We start from the raw sequence: 23744 nt of genomic DNA on the forward strand, positions 1-23744 counted from the left end.
GAAGCTGTGTCTTCTGAGGGACCGCACGGCAGGGACCAACACATACATATAGGAATTCTTTGTAAAGGCATCGTAGCGTCCCTATGCAATCACACCTCGGAAGTGTGGTATTGTGCCTGATCAGCACATATGCGTGGTTGGGTTCAAAGTTCTTTGGAACTTTTACGCGAATTTTGGTGAAAGTGTACAACCTCTGCAGAGTTAAAACTAACCGGTTAGCCGTGCTCACGGTCAAGAGCGGCTTGGACCCTCACATGATTAATAAACTTAAAGATGGATTTAAATCATTTTCTGGTTATTTCTTGTGGCCTTGCTGAGTACCAACCATAAGTGTACTCACCCTTGCTTACTGCTGCTCAGAAGGAGAAGGTTTATGAAGTTTTCTGAAGATGATGCTGAGTTCTAGGCGTACGCAACCCCCAGTCGATTGCCTGTGAAGTTTGGAGTCTTCGTTTCCAGGATAAGCTGTATAACTCTGATAGTCTTTTATTTGTTTTAGTTCTCTTTTTCGTGATACTGTACTGATTATTCACTTATGATGTCTCTATATGTATGAAACTTGATCCTGGCATACATATAGTTATGCATTCGGTTTTGTCCTTAAAACCGAGTGTGACACCCGACCCGATCAAGTGACGGTTCGGGCACGGGCCGAAATTTTTGACCCGAAACTCAAAAAAACTCGATAGAACTCGAAAATTACACACAAAAATACGGGCCAACCCGACCCGATCCGACCATGTCATTGGTCGGGCACGGGCCAACATTTTTTGACCCGAAACCTGAAGTGATCTGACCTAAACCTGACCCGACCTGATGGATGATCAGGCGTACCTCAAAGCAAAAGCAATTTTAAATGTCTGCACGTTCTCCTATGCGCATTGCGCTTGCACCAGCAGAGCCTGGCTCCAGGAAACGGCCGATTCTCTGGTATCTCTAGAGCCTGACAGGGAGGATTGTTTTGCATGCGCACAACCTGGCCGACTAGGAGCCTGCATCCCAGGTCTGGTTGAGCTGCATCTGCAAGCAGCCAACCAATGAGGCCCACAGTGATCGCCGCTCACTTACGTCGCTGCTGGACCCACCACTTTTGTGGACAGCCTACTGCCAGTCTGCCACTACCTAGTGAGCGGCTGCCTTGACACACCAACCACAAGTCCGGACCCTAAGCCGGCCCACCGTCGGACCTAGGCCCGGTCTCCTGTTCCTCGCATACTCCTCCAGGTTGGTAAAGTAGATCGTTTTAGATATTGACACGATTTCTACAAATAATTTTGACCATACTTTTTTCCATAAAAAATTATTAAATAAAATAAATATATATTTTACGAAACTAAATTTCAGATGAATTTACTTATATCACTTCCATATTTTCAAACTCAGCCCAAAAAATTTACTAATATTCAAAGTTTAACAAATAATTAAACTCAAAATAACTTCCTTTACTAACACAGAGAGAGTATGCGAGTGGAATCAATCCACTCGCAGATGCCCTTGCATTCCTTCGACGCCTACGCCGCCGACGCTAATAAGCTCGGATCCACAAACTCCCCGGCCCGGTGCCTGGTCCACTACATATCAACCGGCCGCCCCCCGGCAGGCGGCATCCCCGACCGATCGCCGCAACCCGCCTTCGCTGCTGGGCTTCCCTCCCCCCTCTTCTAAGCCTGCCAGTGACCAACGCTGCTCTCAGCAACCCGAACCTCCCGAAGTTTGGCAGTCAGAGCTCGTCGGAGAAGATGCACAGTGCTTGTACGATGTGGTGTTGATTCCCCGCATATGCGATGAATAGATTTCCGCCCTAGTCGCTCGCCCGAGCTCCCTTGCTATACCTGTAACGAGCTAATACTGGCACATTACAATTTTTATAGACAGTGGCGGATCCAGAAATAGATCAAGGAAAGGCTGAATTTCTTTCTCCTCTACCTTCCTTTCCTCTTTCTCCCCTTTTTCTCATTCTTTCTGTTCAAAAAATGGAGAGAGGGCTCAAGGAGGAGCTCCATTGTTTGTGGGGGTCTGGAGGACTTCTAGATCCATCGCTAGATCCGCCCTGTATAGTTTGATTTGAGGGAGAGCACGCCTGGAACCAAACCCCCTTAGCCCTAAAGTCGCTGCAGCTTAACTCCCGACTCCCGATGAAACAGACCGGGTTCCTGAAAGGTGAACCCGACCCTCTGTATCATCGTGATAGTCCCTGGATCAGTAGCTATCACATACAGAACTCATTTCAATTGAATATCACAGACATAACTCACGTTTGCAACATCACATGGGTTTATTTATTACATAATCCAAAGGATTGTAATACGAATCTCAGAGTACAAGCCCCTTGGGCTAAAAGAAAACAAACAGAAAGAGGAAACGATATCTAGTCTTCTGGGCAAACTTCGTCTTCACGAATCTTCTTGATCCTTCTCCACAGGCAGCTCGGAGTGTAGCTCGGGCCATCCTTAACTCCTTCCACGTTTGTCGTCCTGTCGACTCCTTCTCTCGGATCCTGCACCTATCAGGCTATCCCCAAGGATGGGATAGGTTCACGTCACCATCCGTATGCAAGTTTTATGTGGATGCAGACGGTATAAAAGTAATGCCAAGGAATAGGCTATGTCTTCCTATGCAAGCAGTATATGTATAAGTCATCCAAATCACCTTTCAACACAGGCAGCTCCGGCAACTCGGACTCCCGGTCTCCTATCTTCCACTACAACTGTCTCAACCCTGTTTCGGTGCGGGAACTCCCTCTCCCCTCACCTCAGCTGCTATCCAAGCAGGAAAAGTGGTACTAGAGGGAGGTAGAAAAGTATATGTGGTTCTAACTACATTTGTGGGGCCAGATCCAGAGTTGTACATGACCGAGTACGCGGCTATACGTATAGTTTTCACCCTGCAGGGGTTGTACACCTGTCCCCACTCGCCACGAATCCGGCCAGGAGCGACCTGACCTTCTCTGAGGCACCAGTCAATGAAACTAACGGCTACGGCACCATCCTACTCCCGGTCTGGGGCGCGTCCTCCCGCAGTAGGTCGCCCGGGGCTGTGAAGCTATCTAGAATGGAATCTCCATGGATCCTGTGATCGGGGGCTAAAGGGTCCTGCCCACTCCCCCTGACACTGAAACACTATCCTCCTGCAGTAATGGTGCCGCGCGTAGCTAGCTCGGGCTGGGTTCCCCCTCATAAAGGATAAGTGGTGTGCACGTTTGACATAGTTCCGTCACTAGGGCCACAAAGTCAAGTCCTTCATCCAGCTGAGGCGAGCGTCTTCGTCCAAAGTTAGCATCCCGTCAACACGGTCTGCAATCGATACCCATTACAAGTATCTCCTCCAAAACTACACCTCTACTATGTTCCCACAGGAACGGTCTAGCACCCGCCACAGGTGTCTGTCACCCATTACAGGTGCTCACTGGATCGTGCCCAACACACAATCCCCGGCTCTCGATCTGAAGATCAGAGAAAAGGGTCCGCTCGCCCCCGCTGTAACCTAATCACCAACTCCCATATATGTGGAGGCAACTTCCAGCAAGCAAGGACTATCATATATTTATTCCCATACCCCAAATCTCACTCATAGTAGCAATAGCATGCATCAATCAAAGCTAAGTACAGGAAACAAGGAATACGGAAAGTAAATGGCCATGCAAGCTCATCTCATCACTCAATTTGGGAGCGTAGCGTATCTAGCAACCAATGCCTAATAGGTATTCAATCGCGAATGGGCGTGAACCTGATAGGTCTTCGTAGCCTTCCTCGGTCTCTGACGTCTTCTGGTCATCCGGTACGTCCTTCTGGATCCTCCGGGTGTCGGGGTAGTCCTTCTGGATCTTCTGGTCGTCCGGGACGTCAGTCAACTTCTTCTTGTCCGGACCTAATCGTAATTACGTATAAATACAGGGGCCAAAGTGCAAGAATGCATAAAACAGGCTCAAATAAGATCCAACTCACAACAAAACCTAGTCTAACACGTAGAGCATGATTTTAGAAGAATTATGAAACTGGTTTCATATTTTTCGGAGCTCCAGTTGAATTACTACGATTTTTCTAAGATTAAAGCATTTTCTGGAATTTATAAATGATTATCGAAAAAGTAAGAACACAAAGGTGACACGTGGCAGCACCAGAGCGTGCCACATGGCATGATGACATCAGCATGACATCACCTTGGGGTCCGCTCTGCTGGCGTCAGCAGTGGGCCCCGCTGACGTCAGCGTTGACCAAGTCAACATTGACCATTGACCGGTCAACCGGGTCAGTGGGGTCCGCAAGTCAATGGGCCCACGAGTCGGTCTCACAGCAGAGACATACAAGTGGGGCCCGCGTGTCAGGTTAAACCAGAAAAGAAAAGAAAAAGGATTAGGGGTTTATTGGGCCGGAAGTGAATCAGGCGGCCCAATAAGGCTCGACTCACACTGGTGGGTGGCTCGGCCTACGGCTTGCAGGCCGGCTTAGGTTCGGCTCAGGGAGGCGGGCCGACTCGGGTATTTGGCTCGCAGGCCGGCTCAGCCTGCGGCTCGGGGGGAAAGGCCGGCTCGGGTTCTTGGCTAGCAGGTCGGCTCAGGCTTGGCTGGTTGGGCCGTACACGGCCCACACGCTCTCGGGCCCTCCCTCTCTCCTCTGCTTTCCTCCTCTTCGGCGCGGCGGCTAGGGCTTGGCGGCAGCAGACGGGGACGACGGTGAGGCTCCCTTCAGCGACGGCGACCGAGACGGTCCATGTCACATCCCGGAAAATGTACCAAACAAATCACACGCTAATCAATTTTTTTCAAAATTTTCTTTTCATCGTTGAGCTCAAAACCCTCCCAGACCCCGGCCCTTTCCCTATTCGCCCTCGACCCGCGCGACGTGCCCGACCGCGCGCGCGTGCCAGACGCCGCGAGTGGCCGACCGGGCGCCGAGAACGCGACGCAAATCCCTCCTTCCCCCTCTCCTTTTTCTCTCTCTCCCCTCCTTTTCTTTTTTTTCTTTTTCCCATTTTCCATTTTCTTTTCTTTTTCTTTTCCTCTCTCCTTCCTTCTCCCCTCGGTCACGCACGCGCCGGACCCCTCTCTCGCTTCCTGCTCGCACCACCGCTCCCCGCCGCCGCGCGCGCACCGGCCCGACCCCGCTCGCCTGCCCTGCGCGCGCACCACCTGCCCCGCTCCCGCACGAACGCCGCCCGGCCCGGCTCCCTCTGCCGCTCTTCGAACCGCACCCCGCCTGGCCGGTCACGCCTGCACGTCCGCGCCGCCCCGGCCTGCCCGCCCGCGCACGCGCGCGCGTCGCTCAGTGCACCAGGACGAGGCGCCCGCGACACGCCGCACCGAGCCACGCCGCCTGCCCACGCCATGCCGCAACGTGCTCGCTCGGCTCGGCGCCGCCGCGCACGCGCGCGCACCCCTGCAGCCCGGCCCCGCTTGCACATTCCCCCTGCCGCTTCCCCGCGCGCGCACCCCACCGCTGGCACCTCGCCCCAGTCCCGCTCGCCACATGCACCACCGCACCACACGCCGCTGCCACCCGGCCTCGGCGCCGCCTCCACGTGCACGCCCCGCCCTCGCCGCCGGCTGCCTCCGTGCGCGCCGAGCCGCAACGCGGGCGGCACTGCTCCATGCGCCCTCCGTCGTCAAGCCGCACAGCGCCACCGGCCCCGCTCGCCGCCTGCCTGAACAGTCACGTCGCCGTTGTGCCGCCTCGTCGCCCGTGCCGCCGCGTCCCGACACGAGCAAGCGGCCGGAGCGCCATTACTTCGCCCCGCGCCGCTCGCCGGACCGCCCCACCGGCCACACCTACCCGCTCCGCCTCACCGACCTAGCGCGCCTATAAAAGGCCCTCAGTGTCGCTCCTCCACACCCCAAGCCGCCGCCCGCCTCCTCCCGAGCCGCAGCAGCACCGCCGCCGCGAACCGCTCCACCCACTGCCGCCCGCTTCTGCCGAGCCGCCTCTATGCATCACCCCAGCTAGAGGTGAGGTTGGGGATCGATCCCCCGCAACCCTCTCTCCCTTTTCCCCTCGGTCCCGGCCGCCCCCGAGGCCTGGAGCGGCCGGATTGGCCGCCGCCGACGACCCTGGCCGCCTCCCCTGTTCCGCGTCGGGAGGAAGGGGATGAGTGGCCATTTTTCTTTTAGGCCCTCCCTCTCCTCCCATTTTATTAAAGAACCCCTCCCTTTTATAACCCTTTTTCCAAAAACACCTTTCCTGTTTTCCTATTTTGCAAACAAACCCTCCGCTAGTTAAACTTAATAACAAATAGACCCCTACACTCTTCTATTAGTCCCACATATTCTTAGAAATTATAACCAAGCCCTTTATTTTCCAGAAAAACTTACAAACAAGCCCCTGAACCACTGATTTAACCCTAATCATCCCGTTGCTCTACTATTTTATGCACCAAACGAACTCTGATCGGCCCGAAACCTTACCACGCCTTTCTTAACCTAGTTTCGGCCATGCTATTAGGAAATCACATGAAAACATTACTCCGAACTCCGTATCTTAATCATTCCCGATTCGAGCTCAACGATAAAACTTTTATTTCCTTTTCTTGATTGTGTGTTTGTTTGTGCGTGTCGTAGACCACGGTGTGAACGAAAGAGAGCCCGTTGACGAGCAGTGCTGCGAGCCCGTGAACGAGGACCAGCTTTGCGACCCCGAGCCCGAAGGACAGTGCTTCGACCAGGATCTCCCCGAAGGCTTCGAAGACGGCAAGTTCAATCCCATCCTTTGATGCATGTTTCTGTCCTAGTTTTTATAAACACAACCCAATGGCCTGCTTTATAAAAATTGCATATGTTTTGCTTGCATGAAAACACGGTTGGATAGCCACTCTTTGATTTGTGATGACCATTCCTTGACCACCTAGATTAATGTCTGATTTTGCTTGGACGTTAATCGATATTAGAACGCTTAAGGACTTTACTCATAATACTATTTATGTTGTAAAGAAAATGCGTGCGTATGTGGGATGGGATAAATGTGGTGTTTTTTGTAAAGAAAGTTTAGATGGGATGGATGGCATTTCTACGGATTTGCCATTTGGTGTGCTCGTGCCAATGTGGCAGGGCAAGGAAGGGAGATATCCATCTTGTCACAACTAAGGACCGAGTTGGTGTTACATCTCACCTAACTCCACTTTCGTGCAAACCACTCGACCGTTGAATGGGCGACGGCTTAGTATAAATCCCACTAGTTAATTTGATAGCCATCAGGAGAGCTGAGAGCAACGGGTGACTAAGGAGAAGGGATAAGCCCCGAGTGACTTATGCCCGGTTATACCTAAGTGAACGGTCGATGACCCCTTGGTGCATCCCGTGATGGCTAGTCAGGTTTAGCTAAGGTGGGTAATGGCTTTGTTGGGATCTGCACCGACACTAAGGTGATCGAGTTGCGGTACCCCACTTGTGGGTAAAGTTGCACATCTCTGCAGAGTTAAGAATCTATTCGAATAGTCCGTGCCCACGGTACTGGGCGAGTTACGGTGTGGTCTCACAACTAGTGTTTACTTCGGGATGGGTTGGCGTGAGTTGTTTTGGAATTGTGTCCGGTAATTGTGCCGTGTGCTACTGCGGATGAGGAGTCCGATAGCGGTCTAAAACATGGATCCCATGTGGATCAACCCTTTGTGTTACTCGGTATAAGGAAACTGGTTTTACAAATGTTTTCTTTCAAATGAACCCCTGCATAAAATATTGCTTTCCGCAAATCAAACCCTAGCCTTATCCTTGATTTATCCTGTGCATTATATTCTGCTTATACCCCTCCGTGGGTGTGGTTGGACTTGCTGAGTACGTTTGTACTCACCCCATTCTTTATTTTTATAGAAGAAGATCCAGACTTTGTGCCTGACGATGTTGAGTAGGGGTACCGTTCTGCACCCAGCCTTGCCTGTGGATTAGGGTCACCCGTAGGAGATACCGCATGGCGCTAGACTCTGATGATTTTCTCTTTGTTTTTAATATTGTTGCGTGTGTGTGGATTGTAATCCTCGCGATAGTGGCATTCCTCTGCTCACTACTGCGTAGAGTTGTAAGGTAATGAACCATCTGATGTAATAAATGTGTCATCAGCCTCCTGGGACTGATGTTTGTAGCACATTTAAGTTCTCTCTCTTATGAGGGGACGCTTCAGTCCACGGGGCTCTCCTCCCTAGGCGGCAGCGGCTGAGACAAGGGGGCGCAGGGCTAGGTCACGGCGGGGCTGTAGAGGGCTCGCGCAGGCGGCGGCGAAGCTTGACGGCTGAGCACAGGTGCGGCGTGACGGAGGGGTTCAGCAGCGCGTCTAGGGTTTCCTCCTCCTTTGGGCGACGATGGCTTCCCGGCAGCATGGCGGAGTCGAGGCAAGGCGGCGATGGGGCTTCCTTGACGAGGCTAGGACGGGCGGCCAAGGGCGAGGCTCACGGCACAGTGTGGAGCGCGAGCGGCGAGCAACGAAGTTTGGTCGCGGCGAGACGCGTGGGCGCATGTGACACGGGCAGGTACGCGTGTGCGTCGAGCTGGCGGAGCAGAACAGGGGTGGCGACGGCGACTCGGATCCTGGGACAAGGCAAGGCGAGGTCGAGGATTTGGGGGAGAAAGGGGAATAGTTCCCCTGGCAGGCGGGCCCGGGATGGCAGCGGCTCGTGGGGAAGGGAACGGAGCGGCGCGGGGTGCGATTGGGCTGGCGCGTCCGCGGTGGCGAGGGGCGCGTGCGGTTGGGCCGAGCGCGCGTTCGCGGGCCGGTGCGAGGCGCGATAGCGGGCCAGGGCGCAAGGATACGGGCCGGCGAGGTGGCGTTGCGGGCTAAGGCGTGGAGCAGGCTGGCGGGTTGGGTTGGACTGGTTTTGATCTTGGGCCAGGTTTGGGGTGAGTCCCGCTGGGTTTTGGGTTGGACCCGAGTTCGGGCTTGGGCTAGTCCGGGTTAGGGCCGGATAGGTTAGCGGGGTTAGATTGGGTCTAGGTGGGTTTGGACTTGGGTCGGACTGGGTAGCAGGCTCGTCCTTGTTTGGGTCAGGGCTAGGATAGGTTAGGGTTTAGGGTTAGGGGTTAGAGCTCAGATTTTATTTGAATGGCTCAATTCAAATTAAATCCCACACAAGGGTTAGCGGGTGAAATTAAATTGAGGGCACACCTCGATTTAATTTCCACACAAGTTCACACAATTAAATAAATCCAAATCAAATTCGAATTAAACAAGTAGAGCCAATTAAATCTAATAACTCCAAATGTTCTCACACTAGCAAATATTATTCTTAATTTTATTAGAATTTTTCTTAATTACTAGGATTTTGGGGAGGCAGAAATCCTACTTAAATTAAGATTTACAGCATTGCCACGAAATTTTTTTGAAATCCACATTTTTCGACTTCATAACATTCCGGAAAAATCCGGGATGTTACACCCGAGCTCAGATCGAAGGGGTGAGAGAGATTAGAGAAGACGACTAGTTTTGTGGAAGTGGAAAATAATATATAAGAAGATTCGCCATCACAATCATATAGCCGTCAGCTGCACATCCTATGATGGATAGGCGTTCAACCTTAAGATAAAAAGAAGAAACCTCTTGTTTTTTTTGTTTTTAGATCCATAAATTTATTATATATTTTATATAATTTATATTTATATGTATTATAAAATTGTATACTTTCTATTTTATAAGTTTTTTAAATAGATTAATAGTGACGTGAAAAAACTTTCATACCTATATTTATTGGCCACATGCAGTTAGTTTTAGCATATAAATCAAATTTGACTACTTAATTAAGCAGGTAGTTGAGATTCAATTTTGGTGTATTCTTTGTGATTTTTTAAAATGTTATGATTGTATTAGAGGAAAAACCCCTAGGAGAGGGAGGTGTTTTATTGGTGATTACCTAAAAACTTATAAATAATTTGGATTGGATTGCTAATGAGCACTTAGCCTGCAAATGGATTGGGTTAAAATGGATTTCGGATTGGATTTGATATGAAGTGTGCTTGAGTGGGTTAAAATGAGTTGTATTAGGTAATGTGGTGGGGCGAAGCAGGTTCTATGTAAATATGGGTTGAGGTGGGTTGTGTGGGTTGAAATGAATATTCTGTGCAAAACAGTATGACTATATATAAATCTCACATTCACATTATAAAATTTTAATCAAAATAGACTGAATTTTTTTGGAGATGGCTCAGTATGACTGATAGCAAAATAGTATGGTAAAACTTACACTATAAAATTTTTTAGGAAACGGTTCTTATTATGTTGTAGTCATAGTTTGACTAATAGTTTATTATATTATGAGCTAAAATATTTGGGTTGATTTGGTGTGTGGTGGTGATGGTTTGGAGTGGAGTGGGTAATATTAATTTACCTTATGAGAATAGATTGGTATGATTATAGTTTGGTTTCCAACCTATTTGCAGGTATCTTCATCACCAAAAGTCCAAAACATTAAGTTGTTTAGTAGTATTAAGGAAAGCGATAAGTAATTTGGAGATGATCAAGGAAAGCGATAAGTAATTTGGAGATGATCTAATCGGACTGTTCCCTAAACCGAACTACCGGAGTCGCCAGTATGAATCGGAGTCGGACTCGGTGGAGCTCCCCCGCCCCGCTCGTAAAACCGATGCCCCCCCCCCCCCCCCCCCCCCCCCCGCCGGCCCGCCCCGATCGCATCAGCTAGTAGAGATACACGCACACAGCTGCGTAGTCACTGATCATCCGGGCCCGCTACGCCGCGGCCATCCCGTGCGTCACACAACACGCGCCACGCACGCACGCCATCCCTCGCGAAGCTTCTTCCTCTTCCTCCTCCGGCCGCCACCGACCCGAACCCACCCCGCCGCGGCGCCTCCCTTACCACCATATATTCCTCCCCGCCTCCCGCCGTCGACGATCGCCGAGAGGGGAGGAGCCGAGGAGAAATCGAAACGCGTTTTAGATCGGATCGGAGGAGGGGAAGGGAGAGAGAATTTCAGGATGGATTTCGAGCTGCGGCAGGCGCGGGAGAAGCTGGAGCGCGAGCAGCGCGAGCGGATGCAGCGCGCCAAGGCCAAGGCCGAGCGCGAGCGCCGGGCCAAGGCCGAGGCGGCGCGCCGCCAGGAAGCGCTCGAGGCGTCCCACCGCGAGCGACGCCTCGACGCCGCGCGCGCCCAGGAAGAGGTAACCCCCACCACCACGCCCTAGTTTCGTAGGCGCTGATTAACTGCCATGCCTGTGGGAGAAATAGTATGTTGCTAGCGCTGAATCCCTAACCCTTGATTCGGTTTGCGTGCTTTAATTTCTCGCTCCTGTTTTATCGGCAAACTGTTTGACAGGTTGCTTCCTAATTCGGTCGCCAAAATCCTGCCAATTTAAAAAGGAAGAGAAACATTTTGATCCTAAAACCTGATTGGGGGCTCAGGGCGAAGTGCCCTTTATTGGCTTAATTTCGGTTTGTATCATCTTAATGGGAATAGCGCACACCCTTGTACTAGTCTTGTTAGGATTCCCTTTTACTGATTGCTGCAATTAAGCTACTTTGATTGTCCATTTTCACTGCATGCTGCAGATAATAGGTTCCTGAAAACTGAATGTGTTTGTACTGCTCATCTCTAGTGGCTCTAGTCTCTGTCTTCTGTTTTGCTACTGGGTGCTGATTGAATTGTATGTGCTCCTGCTAGGCTGACCAGAAAATGGAAGAGGTAGTGCAGCTGGGGAAGGGGGTTTCATTCTCACGCATGTTTGAGGCACTTAGATACGATGGCCCTGGGGATAAGATCAAGCTACCACCATCTTCGTTTAAGGAATTATCTGATGAAGGAGCTCTGGATAAAGGTCCCATGTACTTCAGGTTATCCAAGGTTAGGGACACAGTACCGGGTGCCACTATGGAACAAGACACCGAGGAGGCAACCTGTTCCGGTGTTCTTGAATTCACTGCCAGGGAAGGCTCTGCTGAACTCCCGCCGCATGTTTGGAACAACCTGTTCCGGAGTGACACCCCAGACGTCCCTCTTATTGAAGTCAAGTATGTCAGTTTGCCCAAAGGAACATATGCGAAGTTGAAACCAGAAGGGGCTGGGTTTTCGGATCTCCCTAACCATAGAGCAGTCCTTGAAACGGCACTTCGCAATCATGCAACACTATCTGAAAACGATATTGTTGTGGTGAACTATGGTCTACTGCAGTACAAGTTAAAGGTTCTTGAACTGAAGCCTGCGTCAAGTGTATCTGTCCTAGAGACAGATGTTGAAGTTGACATAGAGGGATCAGATTCTGTTTTGGACAACGAAGAGAACCAACATGTGCTTGTGCCGCTTGCAATTGGAAAGGTCGAATCCAGTGTTGTGGAAGAAGGAAAGTTCAGGTACTACAAATTTTCAGTTGAAGAAAGTGTGAGTGAGAAAGTAGCTTCTGGGCGTGCTAATATTGAGGTTAAGATAGACACAGATGCGAGTGGTGGCGACACTGATATCTACGTTTCAAGGCATCCTTTAGTATTCCCGACTCAGCATCGACATGAGTGGTCTTCTCATGAAATGGGATCAAAGGTTCTTATACTCAAACCACGGGATTCCAGTTTGGTCAGCGGTGTTTACAGTATTGGAGTTTATGGTTTCAAAGGGACTTCTAAGTACCAGATCTCTGTAGCTATTAAGGATGTTAATAGCCAAAGGATTGGTGAACATGCTAGTGCCACAGGAAGTGTTGATGCTGATTCAGTAGATGCTGATTCAGTACTGTGTAGGAACTGTAAGCGACATATAGCCAGCCGATCTGCTCATCTTCACGAGGCATACTGCATGAGACACAATGTTGCCTGCCCGCATGATGGCTGCGGAGTTGTTCTCCGGAAAGAAGAAGCAGCAGATCATGTGCACTGCAACAAATGCGGCCGAGCTTTCCAGCAGAGGGAAATGGAGAAGCATATGAAAGTCTTCCATGAGCCACGGCAGTGCCCCTGTGGGGTGGTTCTGGAAAAGGAAGATATGGTATGTCTTGCCTTCTCTCTTAATTATACCAGCTGCACACTGGTAACTTACTTTCTGAAGCATGATTTTCTTACGAAATTGTCTTCTTTTTCTTTGTTAATTTTCAGGTCCAACACCAATCCTCAACCTGCCCTTTGCGCTTGATCGTGTGCCAGTTCTGCGGTGACACAGTTCATGCTGGTGGAGAACCAGTTGATGCTCGTGACCGACTCCGAAATATGTGTGAGCATGAGAGTATTTGTGGATCCAGGACCGCACCATGTGACTCTTGTGGGCGGTCAGTCATGCTGAAGGAGATGGACATTCACCACATCGCCGTTCATCAGAAGAGCTGATCACCTAGTGGCACAGGGGTGACCTGAGCTGGGACTACTGCTTGCTCAAAGCTACGAAGTTGTTATTGAATTTAAGCTCTGCTAGATCAAGCAAGGCCCCATTGAACTGCAAGTATGCAGTGTATTATGGTTTGTCATTTGTGGTGTTCCCATGGAGGAAACACACTGGCGTTGTTGTGTCTGTATCTTGTTTCTGTGTACATTATTTACAAACCTTCTTAGATCAAGCAAGGCTCCATTGAACTGCAAGTATGCAGTGTATTATGGTTTGTCATTTGTGGTGTTCCCATGGAGGAAACACACTGGCGTTGTTGTGTCTGTATCTTGTTTCTGTGTACATTATTTGCAAACCTTCTTTGACATGTTAGTATTATTTATTTTTAAAAACGAAAGATATTCTCTCTGATAGACCGCGTATTTGTGTCCTGTCATTTTAGATTGTATGGGTACTCGATGTAGCAATTGTTCACAAGCTTCAGTTTCAACAGGGCTCTGGTTTACACTTTTTGTATTAAAAAATATATACTGAGCTTCACTGTTAGTAACAGGAGCGCTCTTGTTGGTCGTCTGTCTAGCAGCCAGCCTACTGTACCTTCAGTTCAGCCAGCGCTCGTTTGGGCGCTGTTCAGGGTCACTCGTATGAAGGGCCCAAGGGAGCTGGACCTGAGTTCAGCCAGCAGATCCATTGCAGAAGGCAGCCAGCAGATCCATTGCAGAAGGGCCCAAGGGAGCTGGACCGTGAAATCCTTCTTGGGCCGCCATGCCACAGCTCCTCGTTGGAACAAATTATTCCGTTGAAAAAAATCATTAGAATAAAAAAATAAAAAAATAAAATTTTTTTAGTTAGATTTGATTTTAACTAAAAAACGAAAAAATATTCCACTAGAGCCAATTATTCCGCCGGAACAAAATTGAAAAAAAAATCATTAGAACTTCTAGGAGAAAAAAGAAAAAAAAAACGAAAACTAGGCCTCAAACCCACAAGCGAGGCTGCGCAGTGCGCACGCGGACGCTTGTGCGACAGGTCTGCACGCACCTGCCCACGTTACCCAAGTATTTTGCGGCTCGTTTCTGATCGCCACCTGCCGCCTGCGTATGTATCACGCCACTAGTCTTTCAATCCTTCCCAGAGGCTCTGAATTCTGAAACCACTACTGGGAAAGCAAGATGAAGGCGCTTAAAGCAGAGACACAGTAACAACCCAGCATTAGACGGCCGCCGCATACTCCACCAAATCCACCAATCATTCGTCTCCATTTCTTCCGAAGTGGCATCAGGATTCAGGAGAGCCCGAGAGGGCGGCGTGCTAGGAACCAAAAAGGAACAATGTTGTTGCGAACACATATATGCTATTTATCGGGGAGCCGGGAACGAGTTTTTGCGAACAAACTTTGGGCAACACATATACCATTTGTTTCCTGTTTGGAGCAAGTTCACTAGATGGTCAAACGCACAGAAAACTACATGAAGAATCATAGAAATAATAAAATGTAACTAAACTCAAACCGATCGGCTGCTGTGAACGAACCTAGCTCCAATAAACTTTAAATTACACCCTCTCCTTTTAATAATCCAATAACGAAACTAATAACCAGCAGCAAAATATAGAGCAAGAACACAGGCACGCAGCAATATCCATGGAGCAAATTGAGCTGAACAAGAACAAAATATGGTGCAAAAGCACAGCAACATCCATGGAGCAAACTAAACTGAACCGTCCTCAGAAACAACAGAGTATTGGAATTTCAGTTGCATCCAATTACCCCAGCAATAACGTCACGAGTGAAGAATTCACGGGAACAGGTAGAACATGTTAGAAGCTCAATTTTCACTCTCATTGAGTTGAGAGGATGACAATCAGTGTTGGGGCAATTTTCTAGGGTTTTTCATTCACACTCACACACAATGCCATGCCATCCAACAGGAGGAGTGGCCACACATATATACTACCAACCAGGGCACAAGCTAGCTGCCTAGTCTAAGATACTCCTGCTGTCCTAGAAAGTAGATGCTAACTACTACTGTTCTACTAACTGCAACTGTCCTAGCAAACTGAAAAATCTAGTCAAAAGGCACAACGTGCTGCAGCAAGGAAAGATGCCTTGTGCAGCCTCACAAAGACCAAAGTACAAAGACTTATTCCTTCATTCTCCCCCTAAGTCTTGTGCTTCGTCTTGTGGGAAGACTGGACCATCCTGGTCCTGGAGCAGAGCTCAAGGAACTTGATCCTCCCAAGGGGCTTGGTGAGGAGATCCGCAAGCTGGTCCTTGGTGTTGATGTAGCTCGCCTAGATGCTTCCTTCCTCCAAGCAGCCTCGGATGAAGTGGTACCTCACCCGGATGTGCTTGTTCCGTTCATGGAAAACGGGGTTCTTTGCCAGGGCCGGAGCCGACTTGCTGTCCACCATAAGCTCCACCGCTCCAGTGCCTCTGCCGAGGAGATCACCAAGCAGTCGAGTGAGCCAAAGCACCTGAGTCGAAGCAGTGGAGGCCGCTATGTACTCGGCCTTGCAGCTGGACAGGGCCACCACCTGCTGCTTGACCGACTGAAAGCTAACGAGACACTCGCCGAGGAAGAAGAGGATCCCGCTCGTGCTCTTGTAGGTGTCGATGTCGCCGGCGTGGTTGCTGTCGCTGTACCCGACGAAGTGTGCCGCCCCAAGGCACCTCGGTTAGTGGAGACCGTGGTCGAGAGTCCCCGCAACATAGCTGATGATCCTCTTCACAGCTTACTGGTGCTCCGTCGTCGGTCATTGCATGAACCGACTAACATAGCCGACGGAGAACGCCAAGTCCGGCCGTGTGTGGGCAAGGTAGCAAAGGCTCCCCACAAGGCGCCGGTACTGAGTAGCGTCCACCTCCTCTGTCGTGCTGTCACGGCTCAGCTTCAGCCTCTTCTCCATTGGAGTGAGAGCTGGGTTGCAGTCGGTGAGCTCGGCTAGCTCAACGACGCGCTTGGCGTAGGCGGTTTGTCGAAGCGTGATCCCGGTGTCATCCTGGTGCACCTCGATCCCCAGGTAGAAGGAGAGAGGCCCCAGGTCGCTCATCTGGAAGGTGGCCTTCATCTCTTCCTTGAACGCCGCCACCTCCGCATCCTTGGTGCCGGTGATCACCAAGTCGTCAACGTAGACACCCACCAGCAGGGCATTGCAGCCATTGCCCCACCGGTACATGGCCGCCTCGTGCGGGCTTTGCTCGAAGCCCATCCCCTTGAGCATGGAGTCCAGCTTGGCGTTCCACGCCCTCGAGGCCTGCCGCAAGCCATAGAGGGCCTTGCATAGACGTAGCACCTTACCCTCCTTGCCAGGGATAGCAAACCCCGACGGCTGGTGCACGTAGACCTCCTCCTTCAAGTCACCGTTGAGAAACGCCGACTTGACGTCCATGTGATGGACGCGCCAGCCCTCCTGGGCAGCCAGCGCAAGGAGAAGTCGCATGGACTCCATCCGTGCCACGGGAGCAAAGGCATCGTCGAAGTCGACCCCCTCCTGCTGCATGAAACCTTGTGCCACCAGGCGAGCCTTGTGCTTGACGATGGCACCGTCTTCATCCCTCTTCAGCTTGAACACCCACTTAAAGGTGATCGCGCGGTGACCTCGAGGGAGATCGGCAAGCTCCCAGGTGCGGTTCTTCACAACCGCATCCATCTCCGACTGCATCGCGGCACGCCATGCCACGTGTCCTTCGGCCTCTGCGAAAGACCGAGGCTCGCCATCATCACACGCGAGGTGCAACTGCGCCTCCAAGTCGTGAGGCACCAGACCCAGCATCGGCTAATCGCTGAGAAGGTCCTCCATCGTGCGGTACCGCAACGGCTCGCCGTCATGGTACACGTCGATGTGCTCCTCGTCTTGAGAGAGCGGAGTAGCGAACTCCACCAGGCTGTGCTCATTATGAGCAGGTGCTGGAGTAGATGTGCCCGGAGGAGTGGCTGTCGGTGCTGGAGTGCGTGGCGTCGCCGGCTGTGGTGGTGCAGCCGAGGAACTCGGCGCAGCCGGAGTCGTGGCTGGAGAGTGTGGTGCCGCCGGTGTAGCGGGCGCCGGAGTCGGTGGAGGCTCGGGGACCAGGGTAGGCACGCTCAGCGAAGAAGAGCAGCCTAATCCCCCAGCTCCCTCGAAGTGGACGTACTCAACGGTGAAGTCGTCGTACGTCGGAGTCGAGCCGTCGTCCACTGCCTTGTCCCACGTCCATCCTCGCCCTTCGTCGAACACAATGTTGCACGCCGTGCGCACACGCTGTGTCTCCGGGTCGAGAATGCGGTAGACCTTCGAGCCCTCCGCGTAGCCGATGAACACTCCCGGGGTGCTCCTGTCATCGAGCTTGTCGATGTGGCCAAGCTCCTTGGCAAACACGAGGCAGCCAAAGACCCGCAGGTGGGAGACCGACGGCTTACGCCCATGCCAAGCCTCATATGGCATCATGCCGTCGAGTGCCTTGGTGGGCGAGCAATTGAGGATGTAGACGGCCGTCACCACCGCCTCTCCCCAGAAGACAGCCAGCATCCCCCTCTGCTTGAGGAGAGCCCGAGCCATCTCCACAACTGTCTGGTTGCGCCGCTCGACGACGCCGTTCTGTTGCGGGCTGTATGGCGCAGAGTAGTGGCGCTAGATGCCCTCATCCGCGCAATACGCCGCGAACTCAACCGCCGTGAACTCGCCGCCGTTGTCGGTGCGTAGCATGCGCAACTTGTGGCCACTCTCTGCCTCCGCAGCAGCCTGAGCACGCCTGATGGTATCCGCAGCCTCTCCCTTGCTGCCGAGGATCATCACCCACATGTAGCGGGAGAGATCGTCGACGAGCAGCAGGAAGTAGCGCCGTCCTCCTGGTGTGACCGGTGTCACCAGGCTACACAAGTCCCCGTGTACGAGCTCGAGCTGCTCCCTAGCTCGGAAGCTCGCCTGCTGGGGGAAGGGGTGCCGCCTCTGCTTCGTCAGCACGCAGACATCGCAGAGCTGCTCCACGTGGTCGAGGCATGGGAGGCCTCGCACCATCTCCTTGGTGCCGAGCCGCTTTAGGGCCTCAAAATGGAGGTGCCCAAAGTGCTCGTGCCACTGCCATGCCTCGTCTTCCCTGCGAGCTGCAAGACAAAGAGGCTGGACCACCCATACGTGGAGGATGTAGAGGCGGTTCTTCCCTCGAACCACCCTGGCGAGAAGCTGGCGGCGATGGTCCCAGATGCGGAGGATCCCGCTGTCGATCACCACGCGTGAGCCGCTCTCATCAAGCTGCCAAAGGCTGATGATGGAGTTCCGCAGCGCCGAGATGTAGTAGACTCCGGTGAGCATCCGATGCTCTCCGGACTTGGCGGTGAAGATCACGGAGCCCGCGCCCTTGATCTCCACGGCGGATGAGTCCCCAAACCTGACGGAGCCACCTACGTCGGTGTCCAGGTCGGAGAACTCCCGCCGCCCGGCCATGTGGTGCGTGGCGCCAGAGTCGAGGTACCAGCTATCGATCCTGTTGTCATCGGAGCCGTTGCCGAGAAGGACTCGGGCACGCGGCTTGTCGAGGTGGTGTAGGGTAGTGGCGGTCGGTGCTGCCGGGTGCAGCTCCATGACCCCGTGGAGTAGGAACAGAGCCGCCTCGTCATCCGTCTAGGCCTCCGCGACGTGGGCTTGGCCGCCCCCACGCCTCCGCTACGGGCAGTCCTTGGCCCAGTGGCCGGGCCTTCCATAGCTGTGGCAAGCGTCGTCTCGTGCCGCCTTGGGCCTATCAGCGGCGCCGCCCTGAGCACCTCCACGGGTGCCGCCCTCGGCGTGCCCTCGTGCTCCGGCCTGGGCACCTCCGCGCCCCTTGCGCGGCTTGCCGCGCTTGCGGCCACCAGTCGAGGAAGAGGGCTCCCCCTTCTTCCCGTCACCGCGCAGCCTCCCATTGCTCCTGAATGAGGTGGAGCTTCCCGCCGATGGAGATACCTCCCGAGGGAGGCTGTGGCTCGTTGCTGTCGACGACCTTGAGGCGACCTATCGCCTCCTCGATCGTCATGGTGGATAGGTCCAGCAGAGACTTGATCGAGCGAGGGGTCTGCCTATACCTCTCGGGGACGCAGCGGAAGAGCTTCTCGATAGCTCTCTCCTCGTCGTAGGTGTCATCGCCGAACGTCACCATTTTCTGCAACAGAGTGTTAAGACAGAGAGCAAAGTCATCGACGTCTTCACCTGGCAAGCCAGGTTCTCCGAGTCCTTGCGAAGTGCCTGCAATGTGGACTTGCGGGCGCGGTCGCTGCCGATGCGAGCCGCAACGATGGCGTCCCAAGCCTCCTTGTCAGTCTCCTTCTGGGAAAGCGAGAACTGCATCTCGGGAGGAACTGCGGCGATGAGCGCATCCAGCGCCCGTCAATCTTCGTCGTAGTCGACGTCGTCGTACTAGACGGCATCCCACATGTGCCACACCTGGAGCCTCACCCTCATCACCGTAGCGCACTCGATGTAGTTGGACTTGGTGAGGGTCAGCCACCCGCCACCGGGACCAACATCCCGGACCGCCGCCTGGAGGCCATGGTAGCCGGGGGCGCCGCCGCTCGTGCCCCAGCCAGGGGCGCGGCCGCCCTGCACGCCGCCGCCGTCGGGCGCGCGGGCCATCGGGCCGCCGTCGGGCGCGCCGCCCTCTAGGGCGCCGTTGGTGTGGGCCGCGCTGTGGCAGCCCCGCCCGACATAAACCGGCTTAAGTGCGCTAACCATCATCAAAACGACAATCGGGGTTAACACACACTTAAAACGGAGTAATCCGGCAGTGCTGTCGGGTAAAATCCCGATAAAACCACTTAAACCTGGATCGAACAAAGCAGCATAACTCACACGAAGGCGAGTCCAGAGATTACAACACCTCACAATATATTACACCACAGAGTTTGACATAAAAACCGAATTACAAACCATGTTCCAATTTTACAAAGTACTTTTCAAACCAAAGTAACAGAAGTTCATCAGAGTCCTTTATTTTAGCGGAAAGTAAACACGAGAACTAACGACGATACGGATGTCTCGAGAAAGCCCGATACAAGACATCACTCGTTCTTGTCATCATTGGCCGGGAACGTATCCCACTCCAGGGACCAACCAGGCGGAAGAGTGCAAGGCCAGGTCAAACTGGCAATCATATCCTCAAAGGTTTCACCTGAAACAAAATATAGCCACAAGCAAGGCTGAGTATTCTAATACTCAGCAAGGCTTACCCGACTGAGGGTATACTTAGCCCTTTATCTAGACATGCAAGGCTTTTGGCTTGAGGGGTTTGTTTTGCCGAAAAGCGATAAAGAGTGGGTCCTTAATTGCAGGTTTTAGCTTTCAGGTTCTAATTCAATTACCCATTCTAAGTGAGTATCTATCCAACAACATACATGGTGAACAAAAATTATCTTTCATCAATCAAACATATTCATCATCGTCATCAAGTTCCACTTCTTACTCTATGTAGCAGAAGAGTTAAGCAGTCCCATTATCCGTGAGAGGCGGACGATTCGAATCGAATTTTGTTAACCTTGCAAGGCAGACCTAAACACACGTCACGTGGTTACTCCCAGAGTCACACGTGCAACATTTCCCCTTTCTTTCCGGGTTGTGGATCAGGGTCACCGTCCTCGACTACAGAGTACGACGACTCTGCACCCGCATGTGCGCGCATGAGAAACGACGTTCAAAGAAGGTGAGGGAGAAGTCCACTTGCCGGGCCAATCAGGTACTTAAGCTTACCGATTACCATATTCTCGGCATGTGTTTAGTACGTTCAAACGCTTAACTACCACTACCACACACTGCGGCCTTATCACATTTCCCTAAACAGACGGGACATCCCAAGTACCACAGTCCCGCCCGTAGGCCTTATAGTTGTAGCAGGTAGTAAACATCCAACTCCTATATTTCTCACGAGTGACAGGAAATCACTCGACTTCTACCGAAACATTAGCTTAGCCAACTAGCGACCTACACATACTAGTGTTCAAACATCGGTACCTAGGATTATGCAATTAAGGTTCCAGTCAACTCCTGTAAACTTAAATGCACAAATAGATAGGAACAATAATAAGTTGCATAAATTTAAAATAGTAGGACATGCTCCGGGGCTTGCCTTCCTGGGCGTAACTGGATCTGGGCTCTTCCGAACTCGGGTTCGGGTCTTGCGCAGCTTCAGTTAGATTAACTTGAGCTTCGCGCTGCTCACTCTCGGACTCGGGCACCAGCTCGTAAGTTCCGTCAGCGAGAGTAGTAGTATCTATATGAGATGCACATAGGTGAGTTGCTGTGATGGTATGAATTATTTCACAACAATGGTGTAATGCAAACAAAACCCGAAGTTAAGTGAAACACTTTCATTCATATTTTACTGGGCAATCGTTTATAGAGTAGTAATTCAACACACATACAGTAATAAACTCAACAAAAGTTACTTCAAACAGAAGGTAAACAGTACTAGCTATCCTGCAAAACTCATCCTAAATCTTGTAGCCAATTAACCAGACAAATCATGTAAACAGACAACTCCTAGAACAATATTGAATTATACAGATTAGACCAGAGTATAAAACATTCTCAAACTTTAACAGTAGGTCTAAAAAGGGATTAATTAGCTACTGTGAATTTTTCAGGATTTATTACGCACAGAAATAAATAGGAGAAAATAAACAAAACATACATCAGCTTAACAAGATGAATTTTTAGATCCTGTTCTAATCATGAACTGGGGCTTAAACTCCATGGACAAGCTATACTATGCTAAAAGAACACTCAGAAATATTTTCATGATTTATTATCAATATAGACTATTTATCATAATTAAAGTCTACTAAACAAGCATTAAAACAAAGAAATAGCTACACAAATCTAAAAATATTGAAACTTGGACAGTGGTGCTCATTTAGTATTGTAAAAACACAGAAAAAGTTTCATACATATATCTAAGTCAGAACATCCAGAAATAAAAAGCAAAATATTTTACTAGATCTAGCCAAGATTAGGGTTTCATCTAGTTACAAAGGTCAACTGATGCTCAAATTTTTACAGAACACTAATCATAGCATGAATTAGCTACCAACCAAAAATCACCTATATATTCTAAGTAGAACTCCTAGAACAATTATAGCCTAGGAAATCTAATCTTTTTCCTAGATTAAAATACAAACAGAAAATAAACATTTGCATGTAATGAAAGTTTTAGATCTTGTTGCAAGGATTCCAAAACATTTGGATTTACATTTTTATGATTTTTCTATGAATTTATATCGAATTTACAAGTTTGCTGGTTTGGAAAACAAAAAGAAAAAGAAAGAACTTTTTGCGCAGAGGCCCCTGGAAGACTATTTCTTCTCGCGGAGAGGCCCTTGGCCGGTTTGGGAAACAGAGGAGGCGGCGGGCGGCGGGATTCCGGCGTGGGGGCTCACCGGGGGCGGGGGAGAGGTAGGGGAAAAGCTTCACGGCGTCGAGAGGAACCTAGGGGTGTGCTCGGTTGGGGCTAGGGATGGCCGGAGCGGCGGCTCCGCGGAGCAGGAGCGGCGGCGGCGGCGGTTAGCGGCGGCGGCGGCGGTCCGGTGGCCCGGGGCGGCGGCGAGCAGGTCGGGGAGCACCAGCAGGGGTCAAGGGAGCTTGCTACTGGGTCCGTTTGGCGCGGGAAAGGGTGGAGGGGTGAGCTCCACGGCGAGCTAGGGGACGGCGGCACTGAGGGCGGCGGCGGCGGCCGTTTTCGGGCAGAGGGGCGTGCGGGGCTTGGCTCTCAAGCTCGGGCGCGACGATGAGAAGGTCAAGGACGGCTCTAGGCTTGCTGGAGAGGTCTAGACGGTCACGGACACGAGGCGAGACGAGGCACGGTTGGCCGGGCCGTCACGGCGTCGCCGTGGCGCTTCGGCGGCGGTCCTCGGCTTGCGCGCACGGGGTGGCGCCGCGTGGCGAGGCCGAGCAGGTTGGGTGGGTTCGGTTCGGGGCGAACCCGGTGCCGGGGAGGTGGCCTGGCCGGGCGAGCGGCGCGCGGCGTGAGGCCGGCGGCCCTGGTCGGCCGGCAGAACAGGGGAGGGGAGGAGAGAGCAGAGAGAGTAGAGAGAAAGAGAGAGAGAAAAATTTGATTGAATTCAATTTTGAATCTTTCTCAAAAATTCCTTTTGAAACATGGAAAACCTTGAATACGAAAGTTGTAGGGCATTTCAAATTCTATATTTTTCGTTTCAGGCACCAACTTGTTTGAGCTATGAATCAAAAATCATTTTCAAATTACGTTTGGTAAAACTTGAATTTATTCAACATTTCATGTGACCTTCACTTGGGATTTAATTTTTCATACCCAAAAATCTAACATCACCTATAAAAGATATTGATGCATTTTATTTTGCATTTTATGGTGAGTATGAAAAAAATTACACTACTAACCTAGATCAGATATATCCCACCCAAAGCACAAGTACACACACATACACACATTTATTTAACGCGACGCTTCTAGGTTAGGGGTACATGATTTGGTGTTAACGACCCTGGTTTGACTAATTAAACACCTGGGGTGTTACACGCGCGGTCCGCTCCCGCGCCCTCT

The 23744-nt window shown here is 51.4% G+C and overlaps 1 protein-coding gene and 1 long non-coding RNA gene across 2 annotated transcripts; one reads left to right on the forward strand and one right to left on the reverse strand.

The window, feature by feature from the left end:
* Positions 1-10626: 10626 nt before the first annotated feature.
* On the forward strand, positions 10627-13637 carry LOC120673072. Its single transcript, XM_039953755.1, has 3 exons — positions 10627-11087; positions 11588-12898; positions 13006-13637. The coding sequence occupies exons 1-3, from the start codon at positions 10905-10907 to the stop codon at positions 13231-13233; spliced, it is 1722 nt and encodes a 573-aa protein (XP_039809689.1). The 5' UTR covers positions 10627-10904; the 3' UTR covers positions 13234-13637.
* On the reverse strand, positions 13067-13746 carry LOC120673073. The gene is made up of 2 exons (XR_005674498.1): positions 13585-13746; positions 13067-13447 (listed from the first exon to the last, which is right to left on the reverse strand). It is a non-coding gene; the product is annotated as an uncharacterized LOC120673073 (long non-coding RNA).
* Positions 13747-23744: the final 9998 nt, after the last annotated feature.

This window comes from Panicum virgatum, chromosome 5N (genome assembly GCF_016808335.1).
Source record: "Panicum virgatum strain AP13 chromosome 5N, P.virgatum_v5, whole genome shotgun sequence".
Taxonomy (NCBI): Eukaryota; Viridiplantae; Streptophyta; class Magnoliopsida; order Poales; family Poaceae; genus Panicum; species Panicum virgatum.